The 27,318-nt window shown below is 44.6% G+C and overlaps 2 protein-coding genes across 5 annotated transcripts in view; one reads left to right on the top strand and one right to left on the bottom strand.

The window, feature by feature from the left end:
* Positions 1 to 4,511, bottom strand: part of pop1 (POP1 homolog, ribonuclease P/MRP subunit) — a 71,656-nt gene extending 67,145 nt beyond the window's left edge. For both annotated transcript variants that reach the window (XM_038808601.1, XM_038808602.1), the window contains exon 1: positions 4,395 to 4,511. The gene's annotated coding sequence lies outside the window, so the exon portion shown is untranslated. The remainder of the gene's footprint in view (positions 1 to 4,394) is intronic.
* Positions 4,271 to 27,285, top strand: rida (reactive intermediate imine deaminase A homolog). Of its 3 annotated transcripts, none has more exons than XM_038808603.1 (6): positions 4,286 to 4,731; positions 17,332 to 17,437; positions 19,027 to 19,081; positions 19,886 to 19,954; positions 21,300 to 21,355; positions 26,984 to 27,285. In XM_038808603.1, the coding sequence occupies exons 1-6, from the start codon at positions 4,598 to 4,600 to the stop codon at positions 27,056 to 27,058; spliced, it is 495 nt and encodes a 164-aa protein (XP_038664531.1). In that variant the 5' UTR covers positions 4,286 to 4,597; the 3' UTR covers positions 27,059 to 27,285. The 3 variants fall into 3 exon arrangements, with proteins under 3 accessions (XP_038664533.1, XP_038664531.1, XP_038664532.1); XM_038808604.1 differs by lacking the exon at positions 4,286 to 4,731 and adding an exon at positions 7,143 to 7,243; XM_038808605.1 differs by lacking the exon at positions 19,886 to 19,954 and having other exon boundaries at positions 4,271 to 4,731.
* The last annotated feature ends 33 nt before the right edge of the window (positions 27,286 to 27,318 follow it).

The following is a 27,318-nucleotide window of genomic DNA, read 5'->3' as shown; positions in this document are numbered from 1 at the left end:
AAGAAAGGGGTCTGGTTGAGAGAGCTCGCAGCGAGTCGCCATCTTGGACTTATTCAGCCAGATCTGACAAACGTGCTGGAGGAAGATTCAATCGGGGCTTTCAAGAGAATTGGTCCATTATCTGAAGAGGAAACATTTTCGGAGCTGTTGGGAAAAGGTGGAGAATTGGGACAGAGTGAATTGCTCTTGGTGAGCCAGCACAGACATGGTAGGTCGAATGGCCTCCTTCTATACTGTAACCATTCGATGATGGAAATTGTTTTCAGAAAATTTGTTTTAAACTGATAACTCCAATCATTTCATTTGAAGGGCGAGTACCTTGTGATCTTCCAGGATTCCCTGGAATGACTCTTTGCAAATGTAAACCTTCCGTTCAAGGGAGGAATGAGATAGAGACGGAACAATAAACTAAGGTGTCACATATAGGTTGTTACACTTTTTTAAAATATTCATTTACGGGATGTAGGCGTCGCTGGCTAGAGAGCATTTATTGCCCTTCGCTAGCTGCCCTTGAGGTGGTGGTGAGCTGCCTTCTTGAACCGCTGCAGTCCATGAGATGTAGGTACACCCACAGTGCTGTTAGGGAGGAGTTCCAGGATTTTGACCCAGCGAGAGTGAAATAACAGTGATATATTTCTAAGTCAGGATGGTCAGTGACTTAGGAGGGGAACTTCCATGTGGTGGTGTTCCCATGCGTCTGCTGCCCTTGTCCTTGTAAATGATAGCGGTCGTAGGTTTGGAAGTTGCTGCCTTACAAGCCCATCTTGTAGGTGGTACACACGGCTGTCACTGTTCATCAGTCCTGGAGGGAGTCAAGATTTGTATGGGGGGGTCCAAACATGCGGGATGCTCATGAGATTGGGAAGAATATATTAACGTGGATTCAGGATAAAAAGCAGGAATAAACATGTTATTTTGGGATAGCATGGTGCAATTGTGGAGTGTCACATGGAGCAGTGCTTGGGCTTCAGCTATGTACTAAGTGTATCAAGTGACTTCGGTGAGAGGAGAATATAACAGATCCACATTTGCTGTTGATACAAAGCTCGGGCAGGGGGTGGGGTAAACCGGGAAATGAATGCAAAGGCATATAGACAGTTTAAGTGATTGTGAAGAAGATGGCAGAAGGAATATAAATAAGCAAAGTGTGAGGTAAGCCAGTCTGATAGAACAAATAAAGGAGAACTATTTTCTAAAGTAAAAGTTATATCAGAAGGATACAACTACCCTTACACTTGCAGGTACATCAAGCAATTAGGAAGGCAACAAGTGGCTCGACATACGGAAAGAATTCAGAGAAGATTCATTAGGTTGATTTCTGGGAAAAAGAGGTTGCCTGATGAGGAAAGGTTAAGCAGGTTGTGATTATACCCATTGGAGTTCAGAAGAATTAGAGGTGGCCTTATTGAAAACAGACAAGGTTCTGAGAGGGCTTGGCAGGATAATTGCCGAGAGAATGCGGAGGACGGCACGTAGCACAATGGTTAGCACCGCTACCTCACAGCTCCAGGGACCCAGGTTCAATTCTGACCTTGGATCACTGCCTGTGTACTTGTGTGGAGTTTGCACTTTCTTCCCGTGTTCATGTGGGCTTCTTCCAGGTGCTCACGTTTCCTCCCACTGTCCAAAGATGTACAAGTTAGGCGGATTGCCTATGCTAAATTGCCCATCAGTGTCCAAACTTTGGGTGGGGTAATGGGGATAGGGCTAGATTTGGGCCTAGGTAGTGTGCTCTTTCGAAGGGCCGGTGCAGACTCGATGGTCCGAACGGTCTCCTTCTGCACTGTAGAGATTCTATGGATTCGCAAGGGGGAATCTAGAATTCAGGCAGAATTTCAAAATAAGAGTTTCTCATTTCAGATGAACACAAGGAAGAATTTCTTCTCTCAGAAACTGCATAAACTATGGAATTCTCTATTCCCAGAAAGCAGTGGAGACTGGAACATAAATTAGACAGATTTTCAATCTGCATGCGAGTCAAAGGTTAAGGGGGAAATGTGGGAAAGTGGAGTTGAGACCACAATCAGGTCGCCCGAGATCTTAATGTATGGTGGAACAGGCTTGAGGGGCCAAATTGAGGGACAGGCTTGGGGGCGTGATAGCACAGTGGTTCGCACTGTTGCTTCACGGCAGTAGGCCCCAGGCTCGATTCTCAGCTTGGGTCACTGCCTGCACGTTCTCCCCACGTCTGTGCTCCGGTTTCCTCCCACAAGTCCTGAAAGACATGCTTGTTAGGTGAATTGGATATTCTGAATTCTCCCTCTTGTGTACCCGAACAGGCGCCGCAATGTGGCGACTAGGGGATTTTCACAGTAACTACATTGCAGTGCTAATACAAGTCTACTTGTGACACTAATAGACGATTATTATTAATCTCCTACTTGTTGTGTTTAATTGTACAGGCTTTGGTGGGACCACACCCACAGTACAGCATACAGCTCTGATCTGCTTACCCAAGTAGATATGCTTGCTTTAGAGGGGTGCAAAGATTGATTGGTGATGAAAGAGTTGTCCAATGAGCAAAGGTGAATTGATTTAGAACATAGTGCAGGAGGCCATTCGGCCCATCACGTCTGCACCGACCCACTTAAGCCCTCACTTCCACCCTATCCCCGCAACCAATAACCCCATCTAACCTTTTGGACACCAAGGGCAATTTAGCATGGCCAATCCACCTCACCTGCACGTCTTTGGGCTGTGGGAGGACACCGGAGCACCCGGAGAAAACCCACGCAGACACATGGAGAACGCGCATACTCTGCACAGACAGTGACCCAGCAGGTAATCGAAACTGGGACCCTTGCGCTGTGAAGCCACAATGCTAGCCACTTGTGCTACCCCTTTGGCCTACTCTGGAGTTCAAATGCTTCAAGGGATCTTGTTGAAACATGGAATTCTTAATTGGTGCGACAGGGTAGATACTGAGAATCTAGAAGTAGGGGGTCATAGTCTTAAGATAAAGGGTCAGCCAATTAGGACAAGATATAAAAAAATGAATTGCATTTATATACCACTCTACACACCATAGTATGTCCCAAAGCATTGTTTAGTCACTTTTGTAAGATAGAAAACACTCCACACAGGCCAATTTACACACAAGCAGTTCCACAAAAAATAATGATCCGATAACCTGTTTGGAGAAGGTTTGTTGAGCTAAATCTTGGATCGGACAGGAGGGAGAAATCTCCATCTTATTTTTCTTCACTATAATTTCATGAGATCATTCATGTACGCCTGAGGAGGCAGTTGGAGCCTCAATATAATGTCTAATTCAGCAGTCAATTGAGCAACAGAATATTTGCCAGCCACTTTTTTGTTAAGGAATCTTGACTCTATCAGCATCCTGGGCTTTATCACTGCCCAGAAAATGAATTGGACTACTGTGACACGAGCTGACAGACTGGGCTTCTGCAGCTGGTAACTTACCTCCTGAACTTACAAAGCCTGTGCACCATCTACAAGGCACAATTAGGGGTGTGATGGAATATTGCCCACAATACTCAAGAAAACTTTTTCCTTCAGGAAAAAAAACAGCCCACTTGATTGGCACCCCCACACACATTCTTCAACTCACGCTCCCTCCAGTATGCATCATCTACAAGATACACTGCACCTTGAAAACCCATGACCTTTACCAGCTCGAAGGACAAAGGGCTGCAGATATATGATGTGGAGATGCCGGCGTCGGACTGGGGTGAGCACAGTAAGAAGTCTTACAACACCAGGTTAAAGTCCAACAGGTTTGTTACAAACACTAGCTTTCGGAGCACTGCTTCACTGATTTATCCGAGGAAGGAGCAGTGCTCCGAAAGCTAGTGTTTGTAACAAACCTGCTGGACTTTAACCTGGTGTTGTAAGATATATAGTAACACCACCACCTTGGAAGTTCCCCTCCAAGCCACACACCTTGGAAATGAATCGCCATTCCTTCTGTACCGCTGGGTCAAAACCCTGGAACTCCCTCCCTAACGGCACGGTGGGTGTATCTACACCTCATGGACTGCAGCCCTTCCAAGGTGGCAGCTCACAGCCACCTTCTCAAGGGGGGATAGGGATGGGCAACATATGCTGGTCCAGCCTGTCTCATGAAAAAAAATTACCAAAAAAAGAGCTTAAGCTCCCATATTTGAGTCCCAATTGAGCATCTCCTTCCTTGGAGAATGTCACTGCCCAAGCAGGGCATGAGGTGAGGATCACGTGACTGCCGGGCAGACAGAGATCACTGCGCGTGCGCGAGTGCTGCTGAACTGCGCATGCTCCAAACCGGCCGCGCGCGTAACGGACGTCGGAACGGTTTTCCGCCCGACGCTGCCGCAAGCATCAAAACCTTATTCGGCCAGGAAAATACCCCAAATGATCTGCCGCATCCGGTCACCTTGCGAACGAAAACCTACCGAGGCTGCCGCGGGAAGTTCTCGGTTCAGAGAACGGACGATGCAGGCAAGCGGCCGGGCCGGCTCAGACCAACCGAACACCACGAGAGTTACTGCGCCTCTTGGCCACCGGCAGGCAGTGCGGCTGCGCGGCAGGGGCATCATGGGAGATGGGTCCAGCTGGAACTACAATTCCCGGGCTGCTCTGAGGACCGGGCGCCCGCATGCGCGGTAGTAACTGGGAGGTCTGGAGGGTCACGTGGCTGCCCTGTTTGGACTCTTGCCCGGAGAGAATGGCAGCGCTGGTGAGGAGGATCGTCAGGACCACCAAGGCACCAGGTGCAATCGGTCCCTATAGGTAAACCCTGCTCAGTAACGTTTGATAAGGAGGTGGAGCGGGATTAGATAGCTTTTAAACAATACCGTAGGTTGGCAAGTCATATCAGCATATTGGAACGGCTGTGTTCTTATAAAATAGTTGCATTTAAATTGAAGGTCAACACATCAGAAGTGCTTCATTGGCTATAAAGTGCTCCGGAGGTCGTGAAAGATTCTATATGAATGCACATTCTTGCTTTGAAACACGTAGTCCAAATGTAAAGTACAAAGTCCGATGGATTTCCGAAGAAGCGTCATATTGGACTCGAAATGTTAGCTCTGTTTCCCTCTCCACAAACACTGCCAGATCTGCTAAGTCTTTCCAGCACTTTTTGTTTTTATTTCAAATCTCCCAACAGCTGTTGTATTTTACTTGTATTTGAGCAACCTGTGGAGTAATGTAGCCCCCCCCCCCCCTTTCATTCAACAGGTCATTCAAGTTTAATTATGTTACTAAAAAGTTGCATTTCTACCATGCATTAGAAGTCGTTTGCACGTCCTAAAGTCCTTTACCATCAATGCATTACTTTTCCAATGTATAGTTTGCAGCCTTTGATGGCCAGAGGAAGTCCCAAAACTTTCTACAGGAAATGCCGTTTTTTTAATGTCACTGCTTAAAGCAGGAGTCACGGCAGCCACTTTCTGCTCACCAAAGCCCCACAAACAGCATTGAAACGATGACCAGATAACCTTTTTCCTACTTACACGCTCTGGCAAATCTGTGCTTGACTTCTGTCAGCTTGGATAAGTGTGTTGTGTTTTTCATATTTAGATAGATGGAGATTCTGTGGCCCAGGTTTTTTATGGATAGATGTGAATGAACAGTGTTTCCCATCCATTACATTTCCCCACAAACTTGCTGTGCATTTTATATGTGTGTTTTGTAGTAGTTAGATAAGACAGTGTCTCGACAGTAAGCAGAGGAAGCAACTGGGTATCTCATTAACCAATCAGATTGAAGACGCATGGGCAGGGAGAAGGAAAAGCTGAAGCAGTTCCGTAAACAAAATGAAGATGTATTTTATTTGTTTTGGAAAACAAGATATAGTTTTACGTAGGATTAATTTAATGCCTGTGTCTGGAAGGGTAAAACCTACAGTTAGATTCATGCTGGGCAAAGATGTTTGTAAGGATGGGGATTGCTTAAGTTCCAATTGTGGTTCTATGGTGCTTCTAGAAAGGGCTACAGCATGAAGAATAAATAGGCCAGCCGAGGTCTGCGGATGTTGCTTAGCAACTGGGGCCTTGGTCTTGTAAGGTAGAGAAGCTTTTAAGCTTTAGTTTTAGCTGAATTTGTGGGCAGGACCTCAAGGAGTTAACATCTCTCACTTCTGCCAGAAGAAAGACTGGAAAGGATGGTAACTACAAAAAGACAGGCTGCCTAATGTATAAATTACAGTCCAGATAACAAGAATTGGGACATAACTTCATTTGTCTTAAACAGTTTTTAAGAAAACAGAGACCAGGGTATGGTTCAGAAGTATTAAAGGAAGAGTAAACAAAGTGTTCTGAATTAAAGAGGCAATTGTAGTAACTAGATTTAAAGTGGGACAGCAGCCTTCAAAGCTAAATGTCTGATGCCATTTTAATACAATCTGCAAATTGAGAGTTAAAGCAATCGTGAGCAGTTTGCACAGCAGTCAAGGCAATTTGTAACGGGGTTAGTGCAAAATCCTGGACTGGATGCACTGTTAAAAGTGGAGCAGAAGTTTTGTTTAAAAGTGTCCTTTGGAAAACCTGGTGTGCTGCAAGCCGCTAAGGAAAATCATTATTATGAGCCAAGATTTTAAAGTTTTTTTGGGAGTGGAGTTTGGAAACTCTCACATGACAATCATCTGGGGAATTCTGAGGAGACATCCACAAGCATTCACTTGAGTTCAGAGTGTATTTGCCCACAATCATCTTGTGTGCTTAAAAGGGGACTTTGTGTTAATCAGACCACTAGCGATTAAGATGTGCTTTGTAATCTGTGTTAATTCGGAAATTTGTGTATAATTGTTAAGCTAAGGGGTACAATAAAGTTGTATTGTATCATAGTCTAATTTTTTCATGTTTATTAAATGTTTTTTCTTGTTAAATCCTGTAACTGTTTTTCCAACTTCTATTTAAAAAAAAGTTATAGTCTCTTGAGCCAGGGTTCCATTCTGGGATCTCCTCGTCCAGTTATAACCTCAACTGGGATCAGAACATTTTCTGCAAACTAATCTTGGTCTTGATTAGGGTAGGGGTGCTCTTTCCAAGATCCGGTGCAGATTCGATGGGCCGAATGGCCTCCTTCCGCACTGTAAATTCTATCTATAAGAGTCACAAAAAATCCGAAGTATGGACAAGAAGTGTTTATGACAGCCATAATATTCCGGCAATAGTGTATTCCAAAGGTCACTTTGCTTTAGTATTAATCTGATCCTGGGAGTGAGGATGATATCGACAATGGCTACAAGGAGGGTTTGTACCTATACTCCCAAAGCTCCAGTCAGACTTGGAATTTACAGGTACCAGAGAACGGCAGAACTGAGTGTGTGTTGGACTTTTGTTCAAATAAGGCACTTTGTTTTTTGAGTGTACACCGATGGTCAGATTTATTTTTTATTGTTAGGATTGGTTTAACAGGGGTAAACTGACTTCTCTCTTTATTTAGAAAAAACTAAAGTGGGACAGAGTTTGGATTTATGTATTTAGCTATGCATATCTTAGTTCAAGAAATAAGCCAATCTTAAGTTAACAATTAAAGAATTTGATTTATTGCGAAAATTCACTCGGCTAAAAGTTTAAAATGTATAAATATATCAAACTACCCACGAATACAAAAAAACAACACACAAGTGTACAAAAATAAAATTTATTTAAAAACTTGACCTTGCAACAAGTAAAGTCAGTCATAACAATTTTTGTGTTTAGAGGGTGGATTACAGATGAAGGGTCCCGGTCCACAATGGTTGCTGATTCTTGGGGCTTCTCACTGGAGAGAGCGGAGTCAACCACATTGTTGTGGGTCTGGAGTCACTTATAGCCCAGACTCTCAAGGACATTAGTGAATCAAATACTTTTTATTCAATGGTAGTTTCGTGGTCATCATTCTTGAGACTTATTTCAGTTCCAGATTGTTTAACTGAATTTAAGTTCCACGATCAAGGTGGGATTTGAACTCTCTTCCTCAGATCATTAGTCATCCCTCTGGATTACTAGTCCAGTGATATTACCACTACCTCCCTGTATCTTGGGTTTACCACTACCTCCCTGTATCTTGGGCTTGTGTCTTAGTTTTCTAATCATTCCATATCCACTACCACCTGTTAGTCAACAACAGCCAAGGAAAATTGGGAGCGGGATTTGGAATAAGTTGGGCAGTTCCTAAACCCTAGACACTACACTTGTAGTGTCCCCCACCCTTCCACCTCCTCTAACCTAAGGGGTAGAATGAATAACAGGTAAGCTCTTTCTTTCTTTTCGTGTTTTATCTAGAGGGGATGGCAGGGAAGGCAGTGCAATGTTCCTCCTGCAGAATGTTTGAGGTGAGGGACGCCATCAGTCCCTGCTGATTTCACCTGTGCACCCATCTCCAGCTCCTCAGAAACCACGTTAAGGAACTGGAGCTGGATGAATTTCGGATTATTCGGGAGGCAGAGGTGGTCATAGATAGTAGCTTCAGGCACATAGTTACTCCAAAGAATCAAGATAGATGGTTGACGGTGAGAGGGGCTGGAGGAAGCAGTCAATGCAGGGATCTTCTGTGGTTGTTCCCCTCAGTAACAAGTATACCGCTTTGGATACTGTTGAGGGGGACGACTTACCAGGGCTAAGCCACGGTGAACGGATCTCCTGCACTGAGTCCGCCCCCAGTGGCTCAGAACGCAAGGAGGGAGAGCAGGAGAGCAATAGTTATTGGGGACTCGATAGTTAGAGGGACAGATAGACGATTCTGTGGCAACAAAAGAGACTCACGGATGGTATGTTGCCTCCCGGGTGCCAGGGTCCGTGACGTCTTGGACCGTGTTTTCAGAATCCTTAAGGGGGAGGGGGAACAGTCACATGTTGTGGTACACATCGGTACCAACGACATAGGTAAAAGAAGGGACAGGAATTTAAAACAGGAATTTAGGGAGCTAGGGTGGAAGCTGAGAGCCAGGAAAAACCGTGTTGTCATCTCTGGTTTGTTGCCAGTGCCACGTGCGAGTGAGGTGAGGAACAGGGAGAGAGTGCAGATAAACACGTGGCTGCAGGGATGGTGTAGGAGGGAGGGTTTCAGGTACGTGGATAATTGGAGCACATTCTGGGGAAGGTGGGACCTGTACAGACAGACGGTTTGCACCTGAACCAGAGGGGCATAAATATCCTGGGAGGGAAATTTGCTACGGCTCTTCCGGGGGGGGGGGGGGGGGGGGGTTTAATCTAATTTGTCGGTGTGGGGTGGGAAAACTAGCTGTTGTCCAGAAGCTAGTGTTGAGAGTAGTGAGGTACTGAGGAGGGCATCAAGGTTGTAGGAGCGTACCGGCAGACAGAAAGGTGGGTTGAAGTGTATCTACTTCAATGCAAGGAGCATCTGGAATAAGGTAGGTGAACTTTGAGCATGGATTGGTACTTGGGACTAGGATGTTGTGGCCATTACGGAGACATGGTTAGAAAAGGGACAGGAATGGTTGTTGGAAGTTCCGGGGTATAGATTATTTCAGCAAGAGTAGGGAAGGTGGCAAAAGAGGTGGAGGAGTTGCATTGTTAATCAAGGATAGTTTAACGGCTGCAGAAAGGCAGTTTGAAGGGGATCTGCCTACTGAGGTAATATGGGCCGAATTTAGAAATAGGAAAGGAGCGGTCACGTTGTTAGGAGTTTTCTCTTGGCCCCCCCAAATAGTAATCGAGATGTGGAGGAAGTAATTGCAAAACAGATTAGGGATAGGTGTGGAGGTCTCAGGGTAGTTGTCATGGGTGACTTTAACTTTCCAAACAGAGATTGGAACAGTTTGGATGGCAGTTTTTGTACAGTGTGTGCAGGAAGGTTTCCTTTTTTTAAAAATTTTTTTATAAATTTAGATTACCCAATTAGTTTTTCCAATTAAGGGGCAATTTAGCGTGGCCAATCCACCTACTCTGCACATTTTTGGGTTGTGGGGGCGAAACCCACGCAGACACGGGGAGAATGTGCAAACTCCACACGGACAGTGACCCAGAGCCGGGACCGAACCTGGGACCTCAGCGCCGTGAGGCGGTTGTGCTAACCACTAGGCCACCGTGCTGCCCTTCAGGAAGGTTTCCTGACACAATATGTGGATAGGCCGACAAGAGGGGGGGCAACATTGGATTTGGTACTGGGTAATGAACCGGGCCAAGTGTTAGATTTGTTTGTGGGAGAGCACTTTGGAGATAGTGACCACAATTCGGTGTCTTTCACTATTGCAATGGAGAGGGAAAGGGCCATACGGCAGGGCAAGGTTTATAATTGGGGGAGGGGTAATTATGATGCGGTTAGGCAAGAATTAGGGAGCATAAGATGGGGACAGAAACTGTCAGGAAAAGGCACAAATGAAAAGTGGAGCTTGTTCAAGGAACAAATATTGCGTATCCTTGATAGGTATGTCCCTGTCAGGCAGGGAGTAAATGGCCGTGTGAGGGAACCATGGTTCACAAAAGAGGTTGAATGTCTCGTCAAGAGGAAAAAGGAAGCGTATGTAAGGATGAGAAAACAAGGTTCAGTTGGGTCGCTTGAGGGTTACAAGGTAGCAAGGAATTAGCTTTAAAAAAAAAAGGGCTTAAGAGAGCTAGGAGGGGGCATGAGAAGTCCTTGGCGGGTCGGATCAAGGAAAACCCCAAGGCTTTTTACTCTTATGTGAGAAATAAAAGAATGACAAGGGTGAGGTTAGGGCCGGTCAAGGACAGTAGTGGTAACTTGTGCATCGAGTCGAAAGAAATCGGAGAGGCATTGAATTAATACTTTTCTTCAGTGTTCACCAAGGAGCGGGGCGATATTTTTGAAGATGAGAGTGTGACACAGGCGGGTAGGCTGGAGGAGGTAGATGTTCTGAGGAAGGATGTATTAGCAATTTTGAAAAATTTGAATGCGGATTACAGGGTCAACGGCAGGGTTCTGAGGAATGTGGAGGAACAGAGAGATCTTGGGGTTCATGTCCACAGATCTCTGAAGGTTGCCACTCAAGTGGATGGAGCCGTGAACAAGGCCTATAGTGTGTTAGCGTTTATTAACAGGGGGCTTGAGTTTAAGAGCCACGGGGTTATGCTGCAACAGTACATGACCCTGGTGAGACTACATTTGGAGTAGTGTGTGCAGTTCTGGGGAGAAATTCACCGAAGACCTTCGTGACGCCCTTGACCGGCAGGAAAAACGCGCTGTGAATTATAAAGGCAGAACCCAGAAACTTTGCCAAAAGTTTTTCCCTCTCTCTCCGAGAGTTTTTCCTGTTGTTGTGAAACTGACCTGAAATCGCAGAGGCTGAAGCAGAAATAGACAAATCCAGACACATCTCCCACCCCGGGATCCCAGCATTTCCCTCTTCATTCTAACCAGGCAATATTCCTGGGTTTAGGCAGATTGCAATATACTCACCAAAGCCCTGCTCTCAGCCAGAGGACGGACGGGACTCCCTCTCTCTCTCTCTCTCTCTCTCAAACAAAGACAAGGCAGCTGGGAGGAAGGGGAGCCTTGAGGAAGATCTGCTGATGCCCCCATCCAATGGATGTCTGGGGCCAATGCACCGTCGCCCCCCCCCTCTGCATGCCGCTGCCCCCTACCCCCACCCCCTCTACCCCTACCCCCACCCCCCCTACCTCTACCCCTACCCCCTACCCCCCCCCCCCCCCCGCACTCGATGTAGGTAACTGAACGGCGTCAACCATCATCAATGGTTGACGCCGTTATAAACCTACTTTGATTTTCGCCGACGTGACCCGTGGCCACGTCGGCGGGACTTCGGCCCATCCGGGCCGGTGAATAAAAAAGCTTAATAAAACAATGGCATCCCGCCGGCGCCAGCCGTTTTCCGAGGCAACCGGCGGGATTTGAAGAACGCCGTTTTATGGCGGGTGGGTGAATCTTTAACATGGCGGGAGCGGCAATATCGGCGCTGCCGGCCGATTCTCCGACCCTGCGTGGGGTTGGAGAATTTCGCCCCGGTCACATTATAGGAAGGATGTGGAAGCATTGGAAAGGGTGCAAAGGAGATTTACCAGGATGCTGCCTGGTTTGCATGATAGGTCTTATGAGGAAAGGCTGAGGTAGCTAGGGCTTTTCTCTTTGGAGCGGAGGAGGATGAGAGGCAGCTTAATAGAGGTTTATAAGATGATGAGGGGGATAGATAGAGTGGACGTTCCGAGACTATTTCCACGGGTGGATGTAGCTGTTACAAGGTGGCATAACTATAAGATTCGGGGTGGGAGATATAGGAGAGATGTCCGAGGTAGGTTCTTTACTCAGAGAATGGTTAGGGTGTGGAATGGACTGCCTGCTGTGATAGTGGAGTCGGACACTTTAGGAACTTTCAAGCGGTTATTGGATTAGAATTTACAGTGCAGAAGGAGGCCATTCGGCCCATCGAGTCTGCACCGGCTCTTGGAAAGAGCACCGTACCCAAGGTCAACACCTCCACCCTATCCCCATAACCCCACCCAACACTAAGGGTAATTTTGGACACTAAGGGCAATTTATCATGGCCAATCCACCTAACCTGCACATCTTTGGACTGTGGGAGGAAACCGGAGCACCCGGAGGAAACCCACGCACACACGGGGAGGATGTGCAGACTCCGCACAGACAGTGACCCAAGCCGGAATCGACCCTGGGACCCTGGAGCTGTGAAGCGATTGTGCTATCCACAATGCTACCGTGCTGCCCATGGAGCACACCAGAATGACAGGGAGTGGGATAGCTTGATCTTGGTTTTGGACAATGTTCGGCACAACATCGAGGGCCGAAGGGCCTGTTCTGTGCTGTACTGTTCTATGTATTAATAGTTTTAAAAACTGATAACCTTTTCTGGATATTAATAACGTTCAGATGTTTTTGGTCTGTGTCAGTACGAACAGTTGCTGTGTGTGTGAATGTTGGTTGTTAACATTTGCATTTTTCACATGGTCTGAACCTGTCTGATTTTTCAGGGGCAGAACCACAAGTTAATTTTATGCCTCTTACTATCTATTTTAATAGCAATCTGGTAGTTTCAAAATCATTATTAAAGAGACTAGCCTTCTATTCAAGATTTATTAATTAATGCAGTCTCCCCTACGTGGGTCTCACCCCCACAACCCAAAGATGTGCAGGGTCGACGGATTAGATTGGCCACGCTAAATTGCCCCTTGATTGGGAAATTTGATAAAAAGATTTATTAATTTATTGAATTCCCTCAGCTGCCCTGGTGTGATTTAAACTTGTACCTTCCAGAGCATTCTCCTGGATTGTTAATCCAGTGACATTACCCCTATTTTACCATTGCCTCTTGCCCTGGGCCTTAAGCTCTGAAATTCTATCCCTGAACATCTCCACTTCTCTACCTCCCTCTCCTCTTTTTAAAATCTACCTTATTGACCAAGATTTTGGTTACCAGGCCTTAAATCCCCTTATGTGGTTAGCTGTATATATTTGTAATGTCTCACTTTGTGAGTAAATCTAAAACTGAGTAAAGATTGACTTCTGGTCCTCTCCTCCACCACTGGTTGCAAGAGGTTTAGCTGTGGGGTTATTTATTGCAGTGAAATGTGTTTATAAGTCTTGTGCAATCTGCACAATACAGACTTTGCAATGTTAGATCATTTCTTGACCTATCTTGTATTTATTGTTAATTATTAATAGATGTTTAACATGCCAATGCCACGTGATTGTTAGGAATAAATTAGTGCAGTTTGCAGATGCATCACTTTCTTTCATTATTCTACTGTTCTCCAAGTAGTTTTCTCTTCTGCCTCTCCATTCTCATCCACCCACCCCATCTCTGGGGTTTAATTCCATAATTATCTGACCACAGTAGTCCTTCATCCCTGCGCTGTGTTTGCTTGGAATTTGCAGTAATCAGTAATTCACCTCACACACTGACAGTTGACCACAGAGCTTTTACCATAAGATGTAGGAGCAGAAGTAGGTCATTCGACCAATCTGCTCTGTCATTCAAAGAAATCATGGTTGATCTGATATCCTCAGCTCCACTTTCCTGCCTTATGCATGGCACAGAGGTAGCACTGCTGCCTCACACCTCCAGGGACCCAGGTCTGATTCCCACCTTGGGTGACTCTCCTCATGTCTGCGTGGGATTCTCCTGTGCCCTGGTTTCCTCCCACAGTCCAAAGATCTGCAGGTTAGGTGGATTAGCCATGCCAAATGTCCCTTAGTGTCCAACGGGTTAGGTGGCGTTATGGGGATAGAGCAGGGGAGTGGGCCTAGGAAGGTGCTCTTTCGGAGGTTCAGTGCAGACTCAATGGGCTGAATGGCCTCCTTCTGCAGTATAGGGATTCTATGATCCCCATAGCATTTGATTCCCTTACTGATTAATAATCTACCTGAATTTAAATGTCTGTCTCAGCCTTGACCATACTACGACCCAGCCTCTACAGCTCTCTGCGGTGAAGAATTCCACAGATTCACTACCCTCTGAGAAAGAAATTCCTCCTCATCTCTGAATGAAATGGGTGACCCCTCACTCTGAGATTCTACCCTTTGGTCCTAAACTCTCCCACAAGGGGAAACATCCTCTCAGCATCGACCCTGTCAAACCCCCTGAGAATCCGATATGTCTCAATAAGGTGGCCTCTCATTCTGCTAAACTCCAATGAGTACAGGCCCGATGAGTACAGGCCCAATCTACTCGACCTCTCCTCATGAGAAAGTCCCTCCATACCCGGAATAAACTTCGTGAACCTCTGGACTTCCTCCAATTCCAGTACATCTTTCCTTTGATAAAGGAACCAAAACTGTTCACAGTATTCCAGGGGTAGGCTAATTAATGTCTTGTATAGTTTCAGCAAGGCGTACCTATTTTCATATTCCATTTCCTAAAGGCCAACTTCTATTTTCCTTTCCTATTAACTGCTGAACTTGAATTCTAGTCTTTTGTGATTTATGAATCAGAGGCGCTCAATCCCTCTGTGCTGCAGTCTTTCCCCATTTAAATAATATTCAGCTCCTTTATTCTTAACAAAGTGCATAACTTCACATTTTCCTATATTGTATTCCATCTGCCAAGTTTGTGTCTACTCGACCTGTCTATATCCCTCTGTAGACCCTGTCCTTTGCTTCATTCTCACCACTTACATTCCTACCTTCCCGTCCTAATATACTATACCCAACAACATGGACTCTTTTATATAGCCTTTTAAATAGCCTTTTGTATGGTACCTTATCGAACACTTTTTGGGCATCCAAGGATATTACATCTACTTGTTCCCCTTCATCTATCCTGTTTGTAAATTCTAATAAATTTGCCAGACACTATTTCCTCTTCATGAATCCATGCCAACTGCTTGATTCTCTGCATTTCTAAATGCTCTGCTGTTACATCCTTTATAATGGACTCAATATTTTCCCAATGACTGAAGTTAAGCTAACTACAGTTACTTGCATTTTGTCTCCCTCCCTTTTTGAATAAAGGTGTTACATTGACAGTTTTCCAATCCTCTGGCACTTTTCAGAATTTAAGGATTAAAAAAAAAATTACAGTACCCAATTCCTTTTTTCCAATTAAAAGGCAATTTCATATGGCCAATTCACCTACCCTGCACATAATTTTGGGTTGTGGAGGTGAGACCAATGCAGACACGGGGAGAATGTGCAAACTTCACATGGACAGTGACCCAGGGCCAGGATCTAACCCGGGTCCTCTGCGCCGTGAGGCAACAGTGCTAACCTCTGTGCTGCCCCGAATTTAAGGATTCTTGGAAGGTTACTACCACTATCTCTGTAGCTAGGTTCTTTAATATCCTGGGATGCAACCGATCAGGCCCAGGGAACATATCGGCCTTTTGCCCTGTTAATTTCCTTAATACTTCTTTCCCGGTGTGATTGTATTTATTTCCTCCTCTTTTTCCACCTCCCCTTCTGCCCATTGATTATTTAGTACTTTTGGAATGTTATTAGTGTCTTCCACTGTGAAGACTGACACAACATACTTGCTTAACTCCTCTGCCATTTCCTTGCTCCCCATTATTTCCCCAATTTCATGCCCCAAGGGACCCACATTCACTTTGGCCTCTCTCTTCCTTTCTATATATTTAAATAAACTCTTGCTGTCCTTTTTTATATTACTTGCTAGTTTACCCTCATAGTTTATAGTTTCCTCTTTTATGTCATCTTGGTTTTTAAAACTTGCCCAATCCTCTCGCTTGCCACTAATCTTTGCTGCATTGTCTGTTTTTTCTTTCAGTTTAAGACTATCCTTAACTTCTCGGTGAAACATGGTTGAATTATCCCTCCCTAGAATCATTCTTCCTCACTGGGGTATATCTTTATTGTAAGTCATGAGCTATTTTCAGAAACGTCTGTCATTGCTGATCAACCATCTTTCCTGTTTAAATCCTTTCCCAGTCAACTCCAGCCAACTCTGCCCTCATTCCTTTACACTTACCGTTATTTAATTGTAACGCAGTTGTTTCTGACCCAAGTTTCTCACACTCAATGCTAAATTCTACCATGATATGGTCACTGCTTCTGAGGGGATCTTTTACTCTGAGATAATTCATTAAACCTGCCTCATTGCACATTACCAAATCCAAAATAGCCTGATCCTGGTTGGATCCAAAATATATTGTTCGAGAAAACTGTTCCAAATACACTCTTGTGACTTTTTCCTCCTAGCTACCTCTGCCAATTTGAATTTCTCAATCTACATAAAGATTGAAGTCACCCGTGATTAAAGTCCTGTCTTTTTTACATGCTTTTATTATCTCCTGATTTATTCTCCGTCCTACAGTCTAGCTACTGTTTGGGGGCCTAAAGATTACTCCCACCAGTGTCGTCTTCCCCTTGTTATTTCTCATCTTCACCCAAGATACTTTCTTGCTATTGTACTTATTTACATGCCTTAGAGAAGAGACTTGCTCCAATCTGGTCTCAGATCCCACACAGTGCGATCTCCAGGAGGTCTGTAAACCTCAATCTGGGCCAATGTTTATGTTGCTCAATGTAACATCCCTGGCTATCATTGTGGATAGGATAAGCCCATGGATCGAATGTAAGAGCTGCTGATGTATAGCTGCACAATTTTAAGAGATGCAATTCGATGGAAGCTTCATGAGCATATAATGCTCCAGCAACATTAATTGTTAGGCATTGAATCAGGGCATTAGAAAAACTCTATTGACCCTTTGACTCTATCTGGAGTCTTTTTCTAAAGTTGGAAGAGGTATTTATGGAGCACCACTAACGTAGTAAAACATCCTAAGGTTTGTCATAGAAGTCTAATCAGACAGAATTTGAGGCTGAGCTACATAAGGAGATATTAGGACTGCTGACCAAAAAATTGATTAAAGAAGCCAATAGAGAAGCAGAGAGAATTCTTATGTTTTGGGTCCTGCAAATGCCTTCCCTTACCCTTCTGAACTGTTGTTTGGTGTGCTGTATGACTAATCACTTTGTAAATGTATTTTATAGCCAAGCAGTGGTGGTGGATCGGACCATGTACATTTCAGGGCAGCTAGGTTTGGATCCTGCAACTGGACAGCTTGTGACTGGAGGAACAACACAGGAAGCTAAGCAGGTAATGTCTTTGCTTCATTAACAACACATTTTTGCCATTTTGAAGCCAAGATTGAGTCTGTATCCACCATGCAGCACATTCGAGCTCATCAGCACTTGTCATGGAAAAGGTTTTTCATCATTGTCATTTGGAAAATCTGGATTCGATTTTGGAATGCAAACCGTTGAGGGAAAGCATAATTATGAGAGAAGATTTTATAACATTTTTTGGGAGTGGAGTTTGAACAATCATCATTGAGAGGGAGGGAGTTCTGAGGAGAAATCCAAAATCCACAGGCATTCACTTGGAGTTCAGAGTGGAGAGTGTATTTGACCACAGTCATCATGTGTGCTTAAAAAGGACTTTGTGTTAATGAGACCATTATAATTTAAGATGCACTTTGTAATCCATGATAACCTTTAAAACTGTGTGTATTTGTTAAGCCATGGAGGGAGTAAAGGAGTATTGTGCAATAATCCAACTTTTCATGTTTAATAAATTAATTTTCCTTCTTGTTAAAACTAATTAATGGTCCCTGTGGCTCTGTTCCTCCACATTTTATGTTTAATAAAACTAAATAAAAGTTAATGGTCTTTTGGGCCAGGGTTCCATTCTGGGAACTCCTCTCCAATTATAACACCAACTGGAATTGTAACATCATCAAAGAAAGGATGTACATGCTGTACATGGAGGGAGTGTAACAAAAGTTCACCGGATTGATAAAAGCAAATTACTGCGGATGCTGGAATCTGAAACCAAAGAGAAAATGCTGGAAAACCTCAGCAGGTCTGGCAGCATCTGTAGGGAGAGAAAAGAGCTAACGTTTCAAGTCCAGATGACCCTTTGTCAAAGCTATCGTATCAAATGGCTGAGTAGGTTTGAAGGGCAGAATGGCCTACTCCTGCTATTTTCTATGTTCCTATAGATCGCAGATGCTCCCAAATGTAAGTGAGTTTTGTTGAAATTAAATGAAAATCGCTTATTGTCACAAGTAGGCTTCAAATGAAGTTACTGTGAAAAGCCACTAGTCGCCACATTCCGGCGCCTGTTCGGGAGGCCGGTACGGGAATTGTACCGTGCTGCTGGCCTGCCTTGGTCTGCTTTAAAAGCCAGCTCTTTAGCCCTGTGCTAAACCAGCCCCTTACCAGGACACAAGCGGGTTATTCTCTGTAAACCACTCGTTTACTGTTCTGAAATCACACACAACTAATCTGATTGAAAGAATTGGCTATTTTTCACTGGACCTACCCGGCTAGGTTTGACACAATCTGAGAATTATTTTTGTGGTTGATCAACAATTACGACTTGATGACTATTGCCAATGCAGTAACGTGGGGGCACTTTATGAGTCATTATGATCTATGATCTAATCTTTGAAGGTTATTTGCAGGTTTGGGCATGCAGACTGTGCTTTAATTCCAAACATTTTCCATTCCGAGACTGTAACATAAATTAATCTTCACTTTGAAAAGCTTGTAGCTATTTAAATGATTGGAATCTAAAAAGATGTGTGAGGAAAATCTTTTTAAAGTTCCAAGTAAATTTACACAGAACAGTGACAAAAGAAATGGCTGATCATCTGAACTAATTTGTAATGTTCTCTGTGGCAGGCACTCGTCAATATGGGAGAGATCCTCAAGGCTGCAAACTGTAACTACAATAATGGTATGAGGCTGAAATGTGGCGTTCCTCCTTGTTGCACAGAGCCAGCAAGAGCTTTTTTTCAATCATAAACCAGGAAGTCCAAAGTAGAGGGGGAATAATCCAAAAAATAAATAAATGATTTGTGCTGAGTAAGGAATATCGCCAAATCGACTTTCAACTGGAACGGAGATGTTTAAAACAAAGCCAAATACTGTAATAGCAGTGGTACAACTGAGGAGGCTACTTGAGTGACAGAGAGTGATTCGTTGGACAAAAATGAGGTTAAACTGTGTGCAGGCACAGAGGTATATCATAGAGGTCTTTGCTCTTTGACTCCCTAGGCCCCTGCTCCCAGGGTCACACATTTTCTTCCCATTGGTCAGGGTTCACGTGCTCCTGCGCAATAGGCCCCAAGCGGGTCTCGTGACCTGAGAACAATCATCCCCAAAGGGGCCAAGCTACCACACTGGATGCTGGATTTCCTGATCTAAAAATGGAAAATGCAGGAAACTTGCAGCACCTGTGGAGAAAGCAAAGTTAATGTTTCAGGTCGATGACCTTAAACTGTGAGCTCATTGACCTAATCTATTAACTCTGTGCCTTTCTCTGTCAATACTCCTTAACCTTCTGAATATAGTTCTGGCATTCTCTGTTATTAAATCTACTTAATGGAGTAATGTATTTTGTGTAGTAGTGCTGAATTTACAATCTGGCAGAGAATATTACTTAAATCATGCTTTGGGAAGATAGATATTTTGTGACATATTGACTTGGATTTAATTTTGAGCACTTACTGAGGAGTGGTTTTTTTTATTTACACTATAGTTGTAAAAACAACCGTTCTGCTGGCAGACATCAGCGACTTCAACTGTGTTAACGATGTTTACAAGCAATGTGAGTATAGATCTTCATGTTTGGATAGCTTTATAGCAGTGCAAGTGTAAGAACAAAATAAATCAGAGCAGGCTAAATTTCTACCTCACTCCACTTCCCCACTCTATCCCTATATTCCCTTAGTATCCAAAATGTAGCAATATCAGCCTTGAATACACTCAATATGTGAGCAATGGCAGCCTCCCAGGGTAGAGAACCCTAAAGGGTCACAACTGTGAGTGAAGAAGTTCCTCCTCGTTAATTCCTTCATTTGACTCTGGTCTCGTTGGCACGGTTAACATTATTGCCCATCCCAAAATACCCTTTGAGAAGGTGATGGTGAGCTGACTTCTTGAACCGCTGCAGTCCATGTGATGTAGGTACGCCCACCGTGCTTTTAGAGAGGGAGATCCAGGATTTTGAACCAGCAACAGTGAAGGAACAAGGATATAGTTCAAAGTTAGGAAGGTGTGTCGTTTGTAGAGAACTTGCAGGTGATGGCATTTCCATGCATCTGCTGCCCTTGTTCTTCTAGGTGGTAGAGATCATGTGTTTTGAAGGTGCTGGTGACTTGCTGCAGTGCATCATGTAGATGGTACACTACTGCCATTGTTGATCACTGACAGAGGGAGTGAATGTTTAAGGTGGTGGATGGGGTACCCATCAAGCAGACTGCTTTGTACAGAATGGAGTTGAGTTCTTGAGTCTTGTTGGACCTGCACTCATCAGGGCAAGTGGAGATATTCCATCACACTCCTGACTTGTGCCTTGTAGATGGAGGACGGGCTTTGGGGAGTCAGGGGGTGAGTTACTCAGGATATGAGCCTCTCAGTGTCTATCCTGTCAAAATCTTAAGAATTCTGTTTTAATAAACCCTCCCTTCATTCATCCAAATGGAGACCTTGGGCTGTGAAATCCCAACAATCAATCCAGTGAGCACTCATTGCATTCCCTCGAAAGCTCGTCTAGCTCTCATGTTTGTAAATGGATGGGTTTGGGGATTAATAACTCCTCGAATTATAATCCATGACGGTGAATGCTGAAGTGATATTTACTATTTAACAGCGATACTTAAACACTTTCCCATTGACAGTCAGAAATAGGACCCCCGTCTGACTTATTCCAGTTTATATAAAAAACATTTATTGCTTCTGACCCACGCATTGTCTTTTATTTTACTATAGAGTGGCTGAGGAGAATAGCATAGATGCATATAAGGGGAAGCTAGATGACAAAGAAAGGAACAGCAGGGTAAGAGGAGGCACTTGTAGGGCTATAAACACTTGGATAGAGTATTTGTACAGAATGGCCTGTTTCTCAGCTGTCAATTATGAGTGAAGTAAACTTTTGGTTTTTTTCTTCTCAGATTTCACAACTAACGTCCCAGCCAGGGCTGCCTACCAAGTTGCTGCATTGCCACGGGTAAGATGGTTTGGTTGTTCGGTGTCTCTCATTGGCTTGTACTGGTGAACTGACCCAAGGCATTGGATCATGAGGGAAGAATTAGGAAATGTTAGACGATTGGGAAGAAAAACTGGTCGAAGACATACGAACAAAGAGCAGGGATAGGCCATTCCGGCTCTCGAGCCTTCCCCTATTTTTACAAGATCATGGTTGATCTGATAATAACCTCAATCTGAATTCACCTACCCCTGCTAACCTAGAACCCCCTGCTTATCAAGAATCTATCCACCTCAGTCTTAAAAATATTCAAAGACTTTGAAAGCGTTCCAAAGACTCACCACTCTGAGAAAATGTTTTGCCTCACTTCCGTTTTAAATGGGTGTCAGTGACCCCTAGTTCTAGGTTCTCCCACATCCGGGATCATGTATGTTTCAATCAAATCACATCTAACACATCTAAATTCAAGTGGATACAAGCCAGCCTGTCCAATCTTTTCTCATCAGACAACCGTCCAGTCCAGGTATTAGTCTGATAAACCTTCCTTTCAACGCATTAAGGAAGGTGACCATACGGTTATACAGTATTCCAGATGTGGTCTCACTGGTATTCTTTTATAACTGAAGCATAACCTCCTATTTTTATATTCAATTCCCCTTTAAATGTTCAAATAACAAATTTCATGTTTTGCCCTGTATTCTCTTCAGAATATTACAAATCTACTGATGAGAGAAGGTCTGTAGATGTCATATACATGGACTTCAGTAAGGCGTTTGATAAAGTTTCCCATGGCAGGTTGATGGAAAAAGTGAAGTCGTATGGGGTTCAGGGTGTACTAGCCAGATGGATAAAGAACTGGCTGGGCAACAGGAGACAGAGTAGTGGTGGAAGGGAGTGTCTCAAAATGGAGAACGGTGACCAGTGGTGTTCCACAGGGATCCTTGCTCGGACCACTGTTGTTTGTGATATACATAAATGATCTGGACGAAGGTATAGGTGGTCTGATTAGCAAGTTTGCAGATGATACTAAGATTGGTGGAGTTGCAGATAGCGAGGAGGACTGTCAGAGAATACAGCAAAATATAGATAGATTGGACAGTCGGGCAGAGAAATGGCGAATGGAGTTCAATCCAGGCAAATGCGAAGTGATGCATTTTGGAAGATCTAATTTAAGAGCGGACTATACAGTCAATGGAAGAGTCCTGGGGAAAATTGATGTACAGAGAGATCTGGGAGTTCAGGTCCATTGTACCCTGAAGGTGGCAACGCAGGTCAATAGAGTGGTCAATAAGGCATACAGCATGCTTGCCTTCATCGGACGGGGTATTGAGTACAAGAGTTGGCACTCCCAAGTTACAGTATAGGACTTTGGTTAGGCCTCATTTGGAATACTGCCTGCAGTTCTGGTCGCCACATTACCAGAAGGATGTGGATGCTTTAGAGAGGGTGCAGAGGAGGTTCACCAGGATGTTGCCTGGTATGGAGGGTGCTAGCTATGAAGAAAGGTTCAGTAGATTAGGATTGTTTTCGTTGGAAAGACGGAGGTTGAGGGGGGACCTGATTGAGGTCTACAAAATTATGAGAGGTATGGACAGGGTGGATAGCAACAAGCTTTTTCCAAGAGTGCGGGTGTCAATTACAAGGGGTCATGATTTCAAGGTGAGAGGGGGAAAGTTTAAAGGAGATGTGCGTGGAAAGTTTTTTACGCAAGGGTGGTGGGTGCCTGGAATGCTTTGCCAGCAGAGGTGGTAGAGGCGGGCACGATAGCATAATTTAAGATGCATCTAGACAAAATATATGAACGGGCGGAGAACAGAGGGAAGTAGATCCTTGGAAAATAGGCGACAGGTTTAGATAAAGGATCTGGATCGGCGCAGGCTGGGAGGGCCGAAGGGCCTGTTCCTGTGCTGTAATTTTCTTTGTTCTTTGTACTGCAAATTCAATCTCTGTGAACATAAATCAGGATTTCAATTTCCTGCATAGATCTAACTTTGAATCTTAAAATTTACCTTCAGGGTTTGTTTGCCTGTTTTCCCACAACCCTTGCAAGAACTTTCTTTATTTTTTCTTTAAAAAGCCCTCTCAGCGACCTTCCTGTCTTCCAGTGAGTCTTTCCTTAATGTCAGCCGAAACCTCCGCCCACTCAAATTTCCCCTGGTATCCCCTGGCTAACTCTGTTTCCCACCCATTTCACATGAATGGCTGGTCAGCATGTAATTGAGGTCTTGGGTGTTGATAATTGTTCCAGACTTTAACCTCACTCTTGCTCTCAGTGCCTCCCATCTCTTTTTAAAAATTCATTGACAGGATGTGGGCGTCACTGGCTGGGCCAGCACGGTAGCATTGTGGATAGCACAATGGCTTCACAGCTCCAGGGTCCCAGGTTCGATTCCCGGCTTGGGTCACTGTCTGTACGGAGTCTGCACATTCTCCCAATGTCTGCGTGGGTTTCCTCCGGGTGCTCCGGTTTCTCCCACAGTCCAAAGATGTGCAGGTTAGGTGGATTGGCCATGATAAATTGCCCTTAGTGTCCAAAATTGCCCTTAGTGTTGGGTGGGGTTACTGGGTTATTGGGATAGGGTGGAGGTGTTGACCTTGGGTAGGGTGCTCTTTCCAAGAGCCGGTGCAGACTCGATGGGCCGAATGGCCTCCTTCTGCACTGTAAATTCTATGATCCTTATTGCCCATCCCTAACTGCCCTTGAACTGAGTGACAGTTAAGAGTCAACCACATAGCTGTGGCTCTGTAGTCATGTAGTTGCATTTCAGCCAGACCAGGTAAGGACGGCAGATTTCCTTCCCTAAAGGACATTAGTGAGCCAGAAAGGTTTTACAACAATCGACAATGGTTTCATGGTTATCGTTAGACTTCTAATTCCAAATTTTTATTGAATTCCAATCTCACCATCTGCCACGGTGGGATTTGAACCCGGCCCCGCAGGGCGACATGGTAGCACAGTGATTAGCACTGTTGCTTCACAGCGTCAGGGTCCCAGGTTCGATTCTGGCTTGGATCACTGTCTGTGCGGAGTCTGCACGTTCCCCCCGTGCCTGCGTAGGTTTCCTCCGGGTGCTTTGGTTTCCTCCCACAAAGTCCCGAAAGACATTCTGAATTCTCCCTCCGTGTACAGGCGTCGGAGTGTGGTGACTAGGGGCTTTTCATAGTAACTTAATTGCAGTGTTAATGTAAGTCTACTTGTGTCCGGTAGTAGTAGCGACGTTGAAAATCTGGAGGCAGTTGCACCAGCACTTTAGGCTGGGGGCGGGGTCAATGGAAATGTCGATTCAGGGGAATCACAGATTTGAGCCAGGGAAGTGGGCTGGGAGATTTTCGGAGATGGGAGGAGAAGGGAGTCAGGGCATTAAAGGATTTGTTTCTAGGGGGCCGGTTTGCAGGACTGAAGGAGCTGGAGGCAAAATATGGATTGGGGCGGGGGGAATGATTTTGTATAAGTAGGTCTGAGATTTTGCTAAGAAGGAGATGCAGAGCTTTCCAGGGTGCTGACCTCCACACTGTTCAAGGAGATTCTGACGGCGGGGGAATGCAGAAGTGGGTGGAGTCGGTGATTTATGGGGCAATTCAGAGAGAAGGGAAGGCACTGCTGGAGGGGATTAAGACAACGGGGGAGGAAGAGTTGGGAGAGAGCATGAGGAGGGGTTGTGGTGTGAGGTGCTCCAGGAGGGTGCATGCCTCAACTTCGTGCACAAGGTTGGGGCTGATACAGCTGAAATGAAAATGAAATGAAAATCGCTTATTGTCACAAGTAGGCTTCAAATGAAGTTACTGTGAAAAGCCCCTAGTCGCCACATTCCGGCGCCTGTTCGGGGAGGCTGGTACGGGAATGGAACCATGCTGCTGGCCTGCCTTGGTCTGCTTTAAAAACCAGCGATTTAGCCCAGTGTGCTAAACCAGCCTCTGAAGGTGGTGTATAGGGCGCACCTCACAAAGGCGAGGATGAGCCAACTCTTTGAGGGAGTAGAGAATGTTTGTGAACGTTGTGGGGGGGCACCTGCAAATCGCGTTCATATGTTTTGGTCCTGTCCCAAGCTGGAGGGGTATTGGAGAGAGGTTTTCAGGGTAATTTCAAAGCACTGCAGTATCTTCCGAGATCAAGTTGTAGAGTAAGCCTTGAATCCACAGTCACATGACTCTGAAGTGAGAATGCTAACATTCTGCCAAGCCGTATATTCTAGTTCTCCACTTCATCTCATCCTCATTGCCTTTTGTGTTTGATCTCCTATGCTGTACAAGTCCAACGGGAACTTCAGAGAGCACAACTTCATATGAACCAGACTCGAGAGCTGGAATGGACTATTCGGCCCTTCGAGTCTGCTCCAGCATTCAGTAAGATCATGACTGATCTGGTTGCGGTCTCTGCTCCATTTTTCTGACTGCCCACCATAACCCTTGACCTCTTTTCCCCCCCCTCCGGTCTACCTCAGCCTTGAATAAATTCTGAGGCCCAGCCTCCACTACCTCTTCGGAAAAAGGAATTCCACACCCCAATAATTCTGAACCATTCGTAAAGGGAATTAGTGAGACAGTATGGTTTTTCTGAAAATCACCCATTAGCCGAGCTTTTTGATTTCAGATTTTTTAATTGAATTTAAATTCCTCCACCTGCCTTGGTGGGATTCGATCCATGTACCCAGGGCATTAGCCTGGCCTCTGGATTAGTCCGATGACAATACATCTAGGCCACTGCCTCCCCAAATATTATAATGAGGGGATTAATTTTCTTAGTTTGCCATGGCGAGATTAGAATCCATGATTGCCTGTGTTAGTCCAGTAAAATAACCACGTGGCTGCTGTATCTTTTGATTCTTTGCCTTTATGTGCAGTACGAAAACAAGAAATTGAAAAGTGTGCTGTTTGTTTTGCTCAATTAATTAACCGTTCAGTTACCAAGATATCTACTTGAAGGGAGTCCACACCAGGGACCGTTTACACAAGATGGTCACAAGTTAATCCAATAAGGAATTGAGATCAACTTCTTTACCCAGAAAGTGGTGAGAATGTGGAACTTGCTGTCAAATTTAAGTTAATTTCTCCACAGGATATGGACATCGCTGACTAGACCAGCATTCATTGCCCACCCCTAATTGCCCTTGGGAAGGCGGTGGTGAGCTGCCGCCTTGAACCGCTGCAGTGCCTGTGGTGTAGGTGCACCCACAGTGCTGTTAGGGAAGGAGTTCAAGGATTTTAATCCAGCAACAGTGAGGGAATTATTTAATTCCAAGTCAGGATGGTTTGAGGGGAACTTGCTGGTGGTGGTGTTCCTGTGCATCTGCTGCCCTTGTCTTTTAAATGATAGAGGTCATGGGTTTGGAAGGTGCTCCAGATGAGCCTTGGTGAGTGTACATTGAGTGGATGAGATCAATAGCACAGATACATTTAATGTGAAGCTAGGTAAGCATATGAGAAAGGAATAGGTGACTGATCAGGTGAGATGAAGTAGGCTGGGAAGCGACTCGTACAGAGTATACATTCTAGCATGGAACTGTTGGGTGGAATGGCCTGATTTTTTGCTGCAAATTCTGTGTATCCAGAAACTCTGTGATCCCATAAGAATGTCATGGGCTGCACTGTGTTATAGAGCATGTCAAATATTTGCCTAATTTTGTGATATTTTTCCCTCCTCCTGTGCAGGGAGGCCGAGTGGAGATTGAAGCTGTGGCTGTATTGGGACCCATTGTGGAAGGGGCCCTGGAACAAAAATTATAAATTGGAGACTAATACTGCAGATACAAGGAAATCACTGCTCTACGATTTAAGTTTTTGTCTTGTATGGATCAATAATTTAAATAACACAACTTTAAAAATGTAACTGTGATTGTTCTTTTTTTAAACCTCTAATTGTCTTTAACAAGAACCATTATTTTTTTCAGTCGCCAATTGTGCTTTATATCCAATGATCAAAGTTTTGTGAAATACATATAATATGAAATGAAGCGACTGTACTTATTTGTTTCTTGATGTTTTGC

Source organism: Scyliorhinus canicula, chromosome 10, assembly GCF_902713615.1.
Source record: "Scyliorhinus canicula chromosome 10, sScyCan1.1, whole genome shotgun sequence".
In the NCBI taxonomy this organism is placed as follows: domain Eukaryota; kingdom Metazoa; phylum Chordata; class Chondrichthyes; order Carcharhiniformes; family Scyliorhinidae; genus Scyliorhinus; species Scyliorhinus canicula.
The sequence above is the reverse complement of the archived record's forward strand: the minus strand, read 5'-3'. Positions and strand labels throughout refer to the sequence as shown.

Excerpts from the sequence above, each read along its gene's own strand:
- rida (XM_038808603.1), top strand. The coding sequence starts at position 4,598 with ATGCGCGGTAGTAACTGGGAGGTCTGGAGGGTCACGTGGCTGCCCTGT. Across the intron at positions 19,082-19,885 it reads AAACTGTAACTACAATAATG|TTGTAAAAACAACCGTTCTG; the intron begins GTATGAGGCTGA and ends TTTACACTATAG. Across the intron at positions 19,955-21,299 it reads TAACGATGTTTACAAGCAAT|ATTTCACAACTAACGTCCCA; the intron begins GTGAGTATAGAT and ends TTTTCTTCTCAG.